General features: G+C 41.9%; 1 protein-coding gene across 2 annotated transcripts; it reads left to right on the top strand.

Annotated features, from left to right (window-relative positions):
* The first annotated feature begins 531 nt into the window (after positions 1-531).
* Positions 532-13,413, top strand: wnt5a (wingless-type MMTV integration site family, member 5a). 2 transcript variants are annotated; one of them, XM_044352714.1, is made up of 6 exons: positions 532-1,028; positions 1,404-1,687; positions 4,716-4,864; positions 7,291-7,538; positions 10,567-10,859; positions 11,463-13,413. In XM_044352714.1, exons 3-6 carry the CDS (start codon positions 4,728-4,730, stop codon positions 11,919-11,921), a joined length of 1,137 nt encoding a protein of 378 aa, XP_044208649.1. In that variant the 5' UTR covers positions 532-1,028; positions 1,404-1,687; positions 4,716-4,727; the 3' UTR covers positions 11,922-13,413. The 2 variants fall into 2 exon arrangements, with proteins under 2 accessions (XP_044208649.1, XP_044208648.1); XM_044352713.1 differs by having other exon boundaries at positions 532-1,080.
* Positions 13,414-15,017: the final 1,604 nt, after the last annotated feature.

Here is a 15,017-nt window from a genome sequence, read left to right as displayed (position 1 = left end):
TATTTCCTCAATCCAGATGAAATTCTGTCCAGCGCAATTGAAAATAAGACGACTTTTACTCTTGAATGCCTTCAGTGTGCACAGACTGAGAAATCTACAGTGACACATGTGAAACTATTAAACACTTTGCCCTCTGACACCCATCATCGGGTTCATTGAGAAATATCGAACTGTAAGCCTATGGATTCCTGCAGCATGTTTTGAGATAATGTACCATAAAATAATAATTACCATAATGACCGTAATGCTCGCAGGCCTTCAGGTGATGAGAGCAGCCTATATAAGCACACGATCTGGACCTGCTTGTCTTGATTTTACTGAGTGGTAACTCGATCTGCTGCCAGTGAAAATCCTAACTCTGCTCTGGTATGGATAGGGTAATAGCCTCGGGTGCTTTATAAGTTTATTTTAGGTAATAGAGACGCTTGTTTTGTTACAGCCTGTTCCGCCCTTCCCTCTGTCTCCTGTCCAAAAATTCACCTAAGTTACACTCAAATTCCTTGCTTCTTGAAAGTTGGTGACTGAAAAGAAGAAAAAAGGGTTTTGAGGAGAAACGTGAAGCGCATGCGCCATCTGAAGGTTTTGCGCTGCGCATCCATGCTGCAGTGTGCTAGTTTGTAAGAGGAGGCGACTGAAGCAGGTGAGAGAGAGAGAGGGAGAGAGAGAGAGAGAGGGAGAGGGAGAGAGAGAGAGAAAAGCAGAGAGGGAGGGATAGTCGGCGATACTTTTCTGCACTTCAACACACACAGACACACAGACGGTGTGGGAGGAAGACAGACTCCGAGTCTCAGCAAAGCCGCTGTTGTTCACACGCTGTGCTCTTTTCCTCCCCCTGGCACCGGGCGCGCTCGCCAAGCCGCACTGTTTGGAGATAGTCCGCGCGGAAAGTTTTTTGGAGCATACTGTCTGGAGCCGATTAATTGTTGCATCTGTTTTTTTTTCGAGGCGGATGACTTACTTTTTTGCATGTGAAGACTTTTAACTCGGGCTGAGGAATTGTCAGAGTCGCTTTTGCACAGAAATGGAAGGTAAATTGACAAGTCGTTTGTGGCGAGGATCACCGTGTGGATCTTTCCGCAGGTAAAACGCGCTATGACCTGAGCGTGTGAGCGGCTGGATTTAATGTTCATAACAAGATTTTAGTCTACATGTTTTTTTTTTTGCTTTGATACAGTTTATCTGTATTGTGGAACAGTTTTTCACTCGGATAGGGAGTAGGCTATAAAAGTAGGCCTCTTTTAATTAGAAGCGAATCGGCAAAGTAGCTACATGCGACGTTTCAGCCAGTGGCACTTTGGGTTGCCGTAGATATTTTATTTGTGAGTAGTTACCGCAAAGTCACGCACTGATTCTTTAAAAGGAACTGATCATTTCCCCACACTGTCTTTGGACATTTTATATAGCCCGCTGCTTCCTACCAGCCATCTGTTTGGCGCACGGAGCGCATTCACTGATTATTGGGCGTCCGTGTTCACCAAAACACCAAAACCTGAAGAACTCTCAGCTGTAGCATTACACTTTCTTCACCCCGACCAAGCACTTTCCAGCAGATCCGGATAAAACGGCGAGACTTGTCTTCACTATCGTGGAAAAGGAAATCTTAAATCCACCTGGCCTGCACTGGGATTATTGGTTTGATATCGTCTGCAGAAAGTGGATTACAACTTCTAACGGACTGTGCTCCCTGGTGAGTAGTCTATAGGTCTCCAGGTTCACTCAGTTTTCCACTCAGCCGCAGTTTATCTTAAAGAGAGGAAACTGTGTCTGTCAGTAGGACCTGTTTTGGAATAACAGTGATTCTTGGATGTGGACAAAAGTTCTTGACAGATGTGATGTGTGAAACATGCTGTCATGCATGTCAGTGTCCTGCTGGGCAAATAGTCTAATGAATTGAAAGTAAATTAAACAGAAGTTATTTGATATAAATTGATACATATAACTATTTTTTTTTAAAGTCTGTTTCCTTTCTCCATTGTTAACGGACCCTTATGAAAGTCAGGCAAAGTTCTTTGTGTTGCTTCTTCTCATCAAATCCTTGTACCTGGCTCCCTCTCCTGGTTTTTTGAAACACCAGGGCGACAGGAGGCATAGCTGCTATTAAATCTATTAACTATTTCACTCAATCAGTAAATTATGCTGCCATAAAGCTTTGGAAAGGGTGGAATTTTTTTAAATTAAATTGTTACACGAAAAAAATATTTTTTGCCTACCACCCAACACATTCATACCCTCCACAAAGTTCAAATTCAGTGTCAACATGCAGATTATCCTACGGCGTAAAAATGGAAGTCACACTGTAAATTTAGTCGCTTTAAAAAGAGCCGCCATTCACTACAAGTTGCAGTAATTTTACACTCATAGCACCCTGATGCTTTTCATTAAGATCTCGCAATTATCTGTCACTAAAATGACTCATGTTTTATTGCATTGTCTTTGTATGAATATTTCAGATAGTTTGGCCAAAGGGTCCAGAGAAAAGAAATATGACCAAAAGATGAAATAATTTCAGACACTTTTCTAATTAAAATCGATAGGCTACTTATTTTCTTTTGCTCTTAACTTTAATGTAAATCGACTTAGTCCCACGACCTTTTGAAATAGCCTCTAAAATGATCCCAGAGCCCAAAGTTTTATCATTTTGTCTATAATTGTTCTCTTCCTGAAATTTGTTCAATTTGATGCCACTTTTACTGACAGAAATGAGCCTGGTAGTCATCAGTCATCCGGTCAACTCCTATGAATACTTTACTCGGGTCAAATCGTTTCCAGGGGTCACGGAGCGCAGGATTTACGCAGTTTGCGGCGAGGATGCCAAATCCAGGAATGTAGCTTTAAGAGTTAAAAGTAATAATAGTTAATTGATTAAATTAGTCGTGTACGGTGCTGAATAGATGCAGCCTCTGGGAAGAATAAAACAGTTTTAAAATATACTAATTCACAAATAATAGTTTGGTCTCTATTTTGTCCCTTAAAACGAGTAATTACTCTTCTCTATTCTGATTGGTTGAGACTCGGGCGTTAAATATAATTAAGTAATAAACAAATAAATAACCTGTGGCTCCATAACGGGCCATTTAAATATGAATACACACAAACTGGTGGGCCGATGTGTCACTTACCTACGCTGTTTTGAGATACTCCAGATGAACTTTCCTGTTTGGCGCAAAAATAATTTACATGAGTATCCGTAAATTTAAAATGTATTTCTTACTCCGCTGCATGGCGGGAGTAACAGCTCCAATTATTTGGTTTAAAATCAGTGTAAAACCGCTGCCCTCTTCGGGTTATTGCCTTAATTTATGTGGAAGCGCTGCAACGAACATAACATAACCTCACCAACTATTACTGAGTCAGTGCACAAACTGAAAGCACATGCTCGTGTCTGTGTGTTTCTGTGTGTGTGTGTGTGTGTGTCTCTGTCTGTGTGTCTGTGTGTGGGGGGGCGCGCGCGCGCACGCGCTGGGTGAGTGATGGTGAACTTGGCCTTGTCTTTAATGAGTATTAGGCAGGCCCAGGTCTCCACGACTCAACCCTGGAAAATAACGCAGCGTGACAAATTAGAGCTGCTCTCAGTCCCAAATTCACACACGGCCCAACTGGAAGGCTGGCACACCGGTTGAACTCGCAAATTCAGGGGTAATTATTTTAACTCATTTTCTGCCTACATGGCAGCCAAACTATATCACCAGAGCCACGCAGTTGTCTGAGGATAATTGACATTTTTTCCCCCTTTTGACTCCTTGTAGCTTTCGTTAAGCAAAACCCTGCACAGTGTAAGCAGGCCTGAGACCACCATCCGCTGACGTGGCTCCTTGCTGTGCGCTCCACATTAAATTAATAAATATGATAATTAATTCGAACAAATCTGAACAAATTATATATTTAATTACCCCAAAGTTCCGGAAAAGGAAACAATTAAAAAAAAAATCAAATGTCTTCAATTTAATTTCCGTGATTTTGAGCCTAAATGTTTCTAACTTTATCATACGAATTTATATAAACATTTAATTATGATTTCCTAAATATATCAGGATGCTTCTTATTTACATAACTGGACAAAAATTGAGCAAATACAATCAGGTCTTCCACAGAATGAAAATGGAACAGTACGGAATAAAAACAAAATTATGTTTTATTTTAAGCTCATGTTTTAGATCTTATTTCTGCTTGTGTCAGCCATATTTTCATTAAAACGGAATCATAATTCTTGGATCAAATTTAAGATTCAGTTTTGACCCTAATTTCAACAATATGTTGCCTAAATTGGATTTCAAATAAGAAGCACAGTAGCACACACACAATATCTGACTTGGTTTTTTTTCTGCCTGTCTGTTTGTATCTCTGTGCTTTGTGATTCTCTGTCTCTGAGTAAAGTGAACTGTCAGGATTCAGGAATGTGTCTAGCTGGGGTTTCATGGTCATTGTGTCTTCCCCGGCTGCACGTCTATCAGTCTTACGTGATTCACACACACAGACCTACTGCCAAATGACTGCTCTGCTGTGCAAGCACTGATGGCCCCAGGGCTCACACACATACAACCACAGTGCTGTTTGCATGTAACAGAGAGAGTGTAAATACACAGCAGAAGAAGATTTCTCCACCTATTTTGACATCACAGATATGTGTCTTTTTCTGTATTATGCACAATAAACTGTAAGACATCAGTAGAAGCAGGCAGACTGACCTGCATCCTGTATTCTCTGTACTCCCTCAGATCAGCAGCAGTATGAACCTTGGACTGGGCTGTGTGTGTCGGCCGGTGTGCTGGCCCTTTGGCAGCGTGTTGGACTCCAGACACTGCGTCTTTGCCCTCACACTCCTCACACTCCTCATGCAGGTGGTGGTGGAGGCCAATTCATGGTGGTAAGTATTAGTTTTCTCTGTGTATGTGCAGTGTTTCTTTGTGTGTCTTCTTAATTTCTGCAAAATATGTCTTTATGTGTCTTTACTTGTCTTACAGTAAGGAGAGATTGTGAAGTTTAAAAAAAAAAAGGGCATTTTCTTTTTACTCATAGATGAGCCACATTTGTAATTGTACAGCCTAAAAATAGAAAAAAAAGCCAAAACAGTTAGGATGATTAAAAATGGTCAGTGCTTGTATTTGTCTTTTGCCTAGTTTTAGAGTCAATTTCGGGCTTGTGTATGCGTGTGCGTGTGCGTGTGGGTGTGTGTGTGTGTGTGTGTGTTTAAGTAAGCCTCCTCAGCTTCAGTTGCACCACATATGAAGTAATACAACATGCTGACTGTAGCACATTAGCGTTTCAGGAAGACCTTTTTTCTCCCTTATTTTCTTTCTTTGCATTTTGCCAAACCAAAATTATGAATATTATAGAAAACATAGATTACTGTGGTTTATGAGTCGGCGTCCAAATATGTGCAAACACGAACACCGTGTGCAACTGCGTGCATGTGTTTATGTGTGTGTGTGTGTCTCTGTGTGTACACACACGCGTCCTGCTGCTATTAGGAGAAAAGTCTATATTTGAACACGCTGCTCTTAAACACAGAGTACTTCTGATAGGGGAAAATAGTGTTTACCAGTCACCATAGAAGCACTACTTTTAAGCAAATCACAACTCTTTACATCCTGTGGCTGTGTTTATGTCTAATTGTGCAATTGTGCATAATTGTACCTCCCAACCAGAATGCTTGTAGAAGAACATGGAACATTTGAGTCCACACTTCCTGTGTAACATTTATATTTACTTCAAATGAGCAGATGAAAGCTAACAATGACGTCATGTGAAGATGACCAAATTATATGAAAATAATAGTTTATACAATAATTTGTAGAGGCCTTATTCAGATAAACATTTTAATGGGCTCAGCTCAGCAGGCGACTACATTAAAGTTAAAATAATGAGTTGGATTACGGACCCAGCAGAGGGCTCGCACATTACCACAGACCCTTTTTGGAAAGCTGAGTTTGGAGCATAAACTGTGTGTGTCTTTCAGTTTCCTCTTTGAGAGGACACACAGGTGTAAATGATTTAGAATGTCGGAGCAGTGCGCCTGAAAATCGTGTGTGTGTGTGTGAGAGAGAGACAGAGCGTCAGTCTGCGTGTGTGCTTGAGCATACAAACAGTGTGTATGTTTTTTTTTTTCTTCTGTGTGTACTTCTGTGTATATGTTGTGCGAGTGTGTGTGTGTGTGTGTGTGTGTGTGTGTGTGTGTTCAGTCTGCGTTCCCTTGCCTCTGAATTTCCCCAGTCGATCGGGTTACACTGGGGGCTAATTGTCTCTCTCTTGGGGCTCAGGGATGGGCTGCTCTAATTGTCCTGTGGCCTGGAACCAGATGCTCATAGTGGTGTTCCTCTCTCTCTCTGTTTCAACTGTGTTTGTCCCTCTCTCTCTCTCTCTCTCTCTCTTTCTCTCTATAGAAATCCATTTTTGCATCTCTCAAACAGGACTGAACCATATGTCGTCCTATGTGATAAAAGAGTAGAGCATTCATAGCCTGTCTGCGCAGTGCCTTGAGTTGGTGTGAGCAAACGTTATCGTGAAATACACTTTAGCAAAAAAGTCAGAAGTGAGATAAAATAGATTAAATTAAATGAATATAATATATGCTTAGTCAGCTAAATGCTATCCTTTTTAAGACAGTGGTTTTCAACCTGGGGTCAAGATGACAAGATAAATCTAAAGAGTCGTGAGCTGACTAACGAGTCATTTTCTGCTATATAAAATATTAAGTTTTTACTTTTCTCAGACCTTTTTCTTGTGAAATACTGGAGAGCATTGCCTCTTCACGCCGCTGAAAACTATAAAAATAAAACGGTCTGAGTTGGGACTTTGACTCTTTGGTTGAACTGCTCACAGCTCAACAGGTGAGGAATCATGTGTAGGCATATCTTTCTATAAAATGGCTTGGAATCAATGCTTTAAGACGTTAAATACTAAAATGGTATGTTTGTCAGATTTGCTTGCCTTTTCTTTTCCTTCAGGATTTCTTTATTTTACTCCTCTACTTGTACTTTAAATTCTCTTCATAATTTCCTTTTATCCTCCTTTAAGCCTCTTTTCTGCTCTGATCTTTGCTTCCATTTACTTTACGTGCTTGGCCCCAAATACTTTTCAGTCCATTGTCATTAAGAGTGCGCAGAGTTTCACTCCATCCAATAAACAACAGCAGCTTGTTTCACTGATTAACATAGCTTCAAGCCCGAGAGGGAGAAAAATAATCAAGTTAAATCAGCTGTTGATTGTGAATTTGGCCTGAAAACTCTCATATATTTGGGTCATAATTGCACATGAATTAAAACAACTGCATTCTGTTTCCCACTTCTCCAGGTCTCTGGCCATGAACCCTTTGCTGATCCCTGAGGCCTACATCATTGGTGCCCAGCCTCTGTGCAGCCAGCTGGTGGGCCTGTCGCAGGGCCAGAAGAAGCTGTGCCAGCTCTACCAGGACCACATGCAGTACATTGGCGAAGGTGCCAAAACAGGCATCAGAGAGTGCCAGTACCAGTTCAGACATCGACGCTGGAACTGCAGCACAGTGGACAACTCCTCTGTTTTTGGACGGGTCATGCAAATAGGTAAGAAATAAGGAAAGGAAGTATAAAATGGCATGTATTCTTAAAAACATGCACATGATCACGCAGGACATGACTATAGATACAAACACAGAGTGTGCAGTGTACATATTCATCTGTACATTCCATTTCTTGCCTTTCTTCATTCTCCCGCTCTCTGATTCACTGTCCCTCTTCTGTGTGTGTGTGTGTGTGTGTGTGTGTGTGTGTGTGTGTGTGTGTGTGTGTGTGTGTGAAATGTATGGGGCTGCTGATTCTCAGCAGCTGTGTGGAGGGAATAGTTGGTGGGTGAGGTTGCTGGATAAATCACATGTGGCTTTGGCCTGCTAAACCAGCTCCCGACATGGAGCAAGAGGGAGGCAGAGAATCTGCTTTTGCCCTGATGAATGGTAGACAATCTTAACACACACACACACACCCACACACCCACACACCCACACTGGCACATACTATGTGGAGCTGGACTGTAGCTGCCCTGTATTTACAAGTAATGGGAGTGCATTGAGTGTATGCCACACTATATCACCTTTTTAGAGATTACAGTGTGTGTGTGTGTGTGTGTGTGTGTGTGTGTGTGTGTGTGTGTGTGTGTGCACATGTACAGTACCAGTCAAAAGTTAAGACACACTTTTTCATTCAAGTGAATGGGAAGGTGTGTCCAAACCTTTGACTGGTATTCATTCTTGGATCGTATCATTTAACAGGGTTTGTTTTAGTTTTCTTTGGATTCACCTTCATTTGCCATCACCTCAGGAACAAATGTAAAGGTGGTTTACCATTAGGGTATATTGATCATAACTCTTCAGCCAAATTAGTATAAATCTATAAAATGTCCCTGTTGTGATCATAGCAGAGTTGCAGTAGTAAAATCTGAATGGATCCCATTTTGTAGTTTGATACCAGTCAACGTGTGCTTGTGGTTCTCACATTGCGGAGCTTTTTAAGACTCCTCTTTAGTAAGACATGCAGAGAGGTGTGTATTTTATTAATATAGGTACTCTTTTAAAGGGTCAGTTGACCCTAATTCAATTTTTTTTAAACACAAATTTTCTCATTTACCCATAATGTTATATAACCACATCAAAAGTTTTGGTTTTATTTGCGCAGGTTGTGAAATATGCGTCTCTGAGATTTTTGCTGTCTCTTTAATACAATAAAAGGAATAAATGCTGAATGGAATTTTATTTGTGGTGCTCACAGCTTTAGAAATAACATTTAATTCACTCAACAGCAACTTCTCTTTTCAGAAGTGATGTTCCTGTTACTCTGGATAATCCACAGAGCATGCTGTCAACAGTTTTAGAGCCTATTTCCTTTGTAGAAATAAGTTCCACTGAAAACTCATCACACCGAGGTCTGTGGGTGATACAGAGTAACCAGGGCGTCGTTTTTGTAAAGAGAAGTTGCTGGTGAAAATTTTAAATTTAGCATTTCAGTGTTGTGACCATCCCGAACAAAATTCCATTGGAGTGGAGTCAGAAATGTCAAACCTCAGTACATAAAACCAGGCTATCTGCATGAATAGATATTCATCAGAGGTAGACGCTAATGTGGCTTTTTTTGTTATTTAAGTCAACCTAACCTTTTAATGTGCTGTATTTGTGAACAAGCCCTAAATGACGTGTGTGTGCGTACATATGCTTGATGTGTTTTACACTATTCTTGGTGATTCTGTGTCTGTCTGTGTTTCCACCACCTCCAGTCTGGCGCTGCCGTCTCCCTCTCGACAGATCAGTCTTAATAGAATCCTCATCAGCAACCGTTCTCTCATTCCTACTCTCCCTCCCTCTCCCTCCCCAACATTGCTCCCATCCCAGCCCACTCTAGGCCAAGTAAACATGTTCTCCCCTGTATGTCTGTCTGTCAGCTGGCTTAGCACACCACTGGTGATTTAAATTTGAGCTCCGGGGGGTGCTGGAGTGGTTGGGTTCAGACCTTCTCCCCTGCATCGCTTAGCTTTCTCCAGGATGGGGTACAGCAGTGTGGGAGACGACAGTTTGTCTGTCTGCAAGTCCACTATTAGGCCAATATCCTCAGGATGGATTAAAAGTTGTACTAGACTAATAAATCCCCAGCTCTCTGATCACGTCATGCCAGAATATTCCACCTGGATATCATTCAGACTTTCCGATAGGTTTCTTTATCCAACTTCTTTCTTCTCAGTCATTGTCTTTTTCTGTATCTGCCCTTTGTGCGAATGTGTCTCCTTTTTCTATTTGGCGTCTCATTTTCTTTTCTTCAATGTCTTTTTCTTGACTTATCTTTCTTCTCCCTCATCTCTTTTTCTCCATCCATCTGTTATCGTCATTATAGCACGCTCTCTAAAGGTTTGGCGCAGCAGGTATATGAGCTGTGCATTTTTATTTTGTAGCAACCCCTGGTCTTCAATGTCAATTTGTAGCCTCATTGTTTGGTCTGCTGTTTCTTCTTTGGTTGCTTATCTCCTCATCTCGGTTTTCTCCTCTAGTCTGTTGCTTTGTCCAGTGGTAGTAATGGATAGAGCATTTGGTGACAGCAAAAACTGCTTACGTGTAATTTTTTTTGTTCTTCTCCTAACTCAGTGGGAGTTAATGAGCAACGTCTCCAGAATCAGTCAGTCATGACAGATAAAGTAAAAGAGCCGTTGTCACTTCCAATTTAAATGAAAATGGGAGCTGCTTGTTAAAGAGGATCTCCGTCACTGGAGGGCGCTCTCCTCTCTCTGGCTGAAGCCCAATAACAGCAAACCAGATTCCACTGTTGAACATGTTGGTGATGAGGAGCCTGCAGCACTTGGCTCATGTGCTCTGTAATCTTAAGTGTATGGCGAATGCTGTCATATGACATCACATCTCATAACACTGTAAAAATTCTTAAAGCAAAATGACAGTGGCACACATTCAGTATAAAATAAATATACATGCATAACCTACACAAATGGAAGCAGAGGCTGGATATGCCAGAATGATAAAATTGCATTTAGACATTTCTCATTTACTCTGTGTCTTCTGGTGTCAAATGTGACATGATGTTCATGTTTGTGTGTCTACAGGCAGTCGAGAAACGGCATTCACTTATGCCATCAGCGCAGCAGGGGTGGTGAATGCAGTGAGCCGTGCCTGCAGAGAGGGGGAGCTGTCCAGCTGTGGGTGCAGCCGTGCAGCTCGCCCCAAAGATCTGCCACGAGACTGGCTGTGGGGCGGCTGTGGAGACAACCTTAACTACGGCTACAGGTTCTCCAAGGAGTTTGTGGATGCTCGCGAAAGGGAGAAGAGCTTCCCCAAAGGCTCGTCTGACAGCGCCCGACTGCTGATGAATCTTCACAATAACGAGGCTGGAAGAAGGGTAAGACACTGAGATTACATGCATGACCTCACGCAAAGATCTTTAGATGTCATCAGATAAGAAGCAAATGGGGAGATGGAAACCACAGGCCCCAGAATTAAACCAAGCGGTGATAAAAAGAGCAAGATGGAGTTGGAAGTGAGACAATCCAGGTCAATCAGATGAGTGTCCACTGATCATCTGTGTAACAGCTCTGTCTGTTCTCCTCTCCTGGGGCTTTGATCTGTGGAGAGATGGGATCATTGAAGGCAGCTCTGGGGTTTCTTTTCCTTTCCAAACATCTTGAAACCACCTCAAAGGAAACGTAATGCCAGATATCTGCTGCCAGGCTGTTCTCTTTCAAGTAGGACAAATGAGTGGACAATGTTTTATTCAGTTCACTATTGGAGACATGGACAGGATCATTCAGCCCCTTATGGCAACGTGATGCAGCACATTGTGCCAAAGTTCGACTGTACAAATTAGAAATATGAAGCATGTGTCACCTGGCCTTGTAAATTCTCTCCGGTCTGCAGCATAAGTGTTTTTTCAAGCTCTCCATTTGTTTATTAATCCATTTGTTTCATTTTTCTTTTCTCTCTTCCTCCCCTCCTTCCCTGTCAGACGGTGTCAGACCTTGCCCACGTGTCCTGCAAGTGCCACGGAGTATCAGGCTCATGCAGCCTTAAGACCTGCTGGCTACAGCTGGCTGACTTCCGCAAGGTTGGCGATGCACTGAAGGAGAAGTACGACAGCGCAGCAGCCATGAAGCTTAACACCCGCGGAAAGCTGGTGCAGATTCACAGCAAGTTCAACGCTCCCACGAGCCACGACCTGGTGTACATCGAGTCCAGTCCTGACTACTGCCTGAAGAACCAAAGCACAGGCTCCCTGGGCACAGTGGGGCGCCTTTGCAACAAGACCTCAGAAGGCATGGATGGGTGCGAGCTGATGTGCTGCGGCCGTGGTTACGACCAGTTCAAGGCCCAGATAGTGGAGCGCTGCCACTGCAAGTTCCACTGGTGCTGCTACGTCAAGTGCAAGCGCTGCACCAAAATCGTAGACCAATTTGTCTGCAAGTGAGAAGAGGAGTGTCGCCTGTGTGTGTTTGCTTGCAGACGATGGGCATACATCTGTGTGTATTCATGAGCGGAGGAGCAAAGGAGTTGAACACAGAGAGAGAATGGAAGAAAGAAACTATATAAATTATATTTATAGAGTTAAACAATTATGCCATTGCAAAAAGACTGACTCTTTTTTTTTTTTTTTTTCAAAAAAAAAAATCTTATGTCTTCAGAAACTGAGAGTATCGTGAAATATTTATTTTGAGATTGTTATGATTTATTTTGGCCCAGTCATCACTAGCTGATTTTAACCCCTTCAAGTGCCTAAAACTGGCTGGAAATCTTCCACCACCCCTCACAACCCTCACTCTTTTTTTTTTTTTTTTTTAAATTCCAGAAAATGTTCTTGTCAGATGGGTCACACTGATTGTAAAATTGGACTGTGCTTCCCATTTCCTAACAAGAGTAGAGTTTGCTATTTGAGGCATAATCAACAAAGCGGTCCTGGTTTGTTGTTTGGGTACGACTGTGTTGAGAGGAGAATGCCTGTGTGCCGTAGTGTACGGATGTGTTTTCATGGGCCCAGTCCCAAACCAGCCTTCACATCCTCACCAAAGTCTGCTTGTCCCCTCTCACCACATATAAAGTGAGGAACACTGTCGGTTCGTACAAGTCCTTGGTGTACAATGGGTACAATAAGAAGGCTGTTTTGGGGATTGGGCCATTTATTAAGCTGTCCCAGAAGCCTTAGAGTTCCCCAGGTGCTGCAACAAGCCCTCCACCATTATGCACTTTGATACAGAGGCTTAAACCTGTCTGTATGTGTCTGTTCAGCTGTTTTTTACTACAGTGCATCGGCAAATATATCAATATTATAGCCTACATTGTTTTCAATATTAATTCAGATTATCCATTTAACATTATTCTACAATACTTAACATGGTTTAAATATATATGGGCAATGTTGTGGTTACAGTGGTGAAATACTCCATGTTGTGTGTATATAGTATGTCTATCCAACCAATCAGTAAACTGTATTTATTTTCTTTATCCAGATCCTCCTTTGAGCTTAAAACAGAAAAGCATCATCTCCACCATAGATCAATATTAAGTCGGACATTCCCAAGTTTTGAAGTCACTTTTTTAAAAATTTGTTCTCACTAATGCGGCTCTTCACTGTGTTTGTAAAGGGAAATGCACCTTATTGTTTCGAGAAACACAAATTCTTTCTTCTCACTCATGTTCAGCTTTACTGTTACACACTTGTATATCACAGATGTTCAGATTTTTAGCATCGCCAAAGATTTCCAATACCACTCAGTTAACTGCTCACTATCCCTGTGATGATTCTCAATAGACAAAACTATTTCTACCAATCCAACTATGTATATTTATAAGCTTCTCCATGAATTTGAGGTTTGTTAAACTTGTGTTATAGCTGATATTTTGTTACTTTTTACAAATTGGCTCAATGCTCTACTTTGTTTCAATAAATATCAAATGTAAAACCAGCAGAGAAGTATTTACTCAGCTTTACTTTGTCAAGTTTTGTTTGTCTGTGCCTTTGACTCCTTGACATAAAACCTGTCTTTGCTGCATATACATTACTAAATAAGTTTATCCTCTTGAAATGTGTGTGCCTTAATAGAGATTTGACCACTAATACCATGAAATACGATCTAACTTTCCCTTTTCTTTTAAAACTAACGGCATTTCAAGGTTCCTCTCAACCGGTTTCTGTACATTCTTTTATTCAGTCTTCTTGCCCATGGGCAGATTTAGTGACAGTCAAACCCACATTAGATGACAGCTGTTTTAGGCGTGTAGTGAACAAAGACAAGGAGAGTTTGCTTGAGTGCTTTTGAAGATGGCCTGAAGATTGGGTGTCTCTCAGGGGGAAGGTTGTGGTTGTATTATAAGCACCCCTCAACAATCCAATGACAGTGCATCAGTAAATGGAATGATTAATCATATTGTGTCAGGAGGATAGGAAGAGGGGGATTTTTCAATGTGGGGAATGAAGCCTGGGCTGTCTGGAAGACGACTGGGCCTTGTCAGAGACTGCTGGAGCTCAAGAGGAGATGCAGAGAACAGGAGAGGAGATTGGGTAATGAGAAACTGGGGATTACATGAGAGGGGAGTAATAAAGAGAGGGGTTGTGAGAGGAGAGGCCCGCGGGAGAAGAGCAGAGAGAAAGCGCTTTAAGGAAAGTAGAGCTGAAGGACTGCCATTACAGTGTAAACGGTTCTGACATTGACTAATATTTACACTGGTAAAATGATACTGACTTTAGGAGCACATCCCATATGTGACCCCGTCAATTGGCCCCGTGTGTGCGTGTGTCTGCACACTTGCGTGTGCACCCACTTGCGCAAAATGTGTTACATCATGACAAGTGTTTACATTTTTGATTGGTGTCACGTAGGCCAATAAGCAAAGGCAGCAAAGGAAAAATACAAGGTTAGCAGAGAGATTGAAAGAAGGTAAAAAGTTTTAAAAAGAAAAAGACTCAAAGGAGAGCAAGGCCAGTGAGACATTTTACATATTTGAACCTTCTGTCAACACCAGGGTTTATAAGGATATGAAATCACCCTTCAACTTTGAATTTCTTATGTACATGAAGGTCAGAAACTACTTGCACATGCTGGACGAGGCTCCCTGAATGTGAGTGAGTGACTGACTTCATACCAGCAGGACTCTTCTAGCTATAGCATAAACAGAAATCCAGGTGCAAAGCAGGCTGATACAGCAGGCGGAAGAAACCTGAAACCCACAGGTGCACAGGTATGACTTACCTGACACGCTCAGTCAGAGAAAAAGGCACAGATACTTCCAAATGTTCAAACAAAAACGGTTGGACGTCTGTTCTCGGTACTGCTTTCTCCACCTGCCCCTGTCTCTGCTCCCACCTAGCCTGACAGATAATGCGGGCAACTGTGTAAATATTTATACGCCTGTTCTGCACAAAACAACACTGTCTTTTCTTGGCTGTGGTCATAGGGTGAAAGGTTGTGATTTGGGTTTTGCACACATGATTACTCGTTCACCGCAAGAGCACTTTGTTGCTTCACAAATGCACACACACTTAAGAGGAGAAGGTGCTCAGCAAATATTT

The sequence above is a fragment of the Thunnus albacares genome, chromosome 5 (assembly GCF_914725855.1).
Source record: "Thunnus albacares chromosome 5, fThuAlb1.1, whole genome shotgun sequence".
In the NCBI taxonomy this organism is placed as follows: Eukaryota; Metazoa; Chordata; class Actinopteri; order Scombriformes; family Scombridae; genus Thunnus; species Thunnus albacares.
This window is presented reverse-complemented; position numbering and strand designations above follow the sequence as displayed.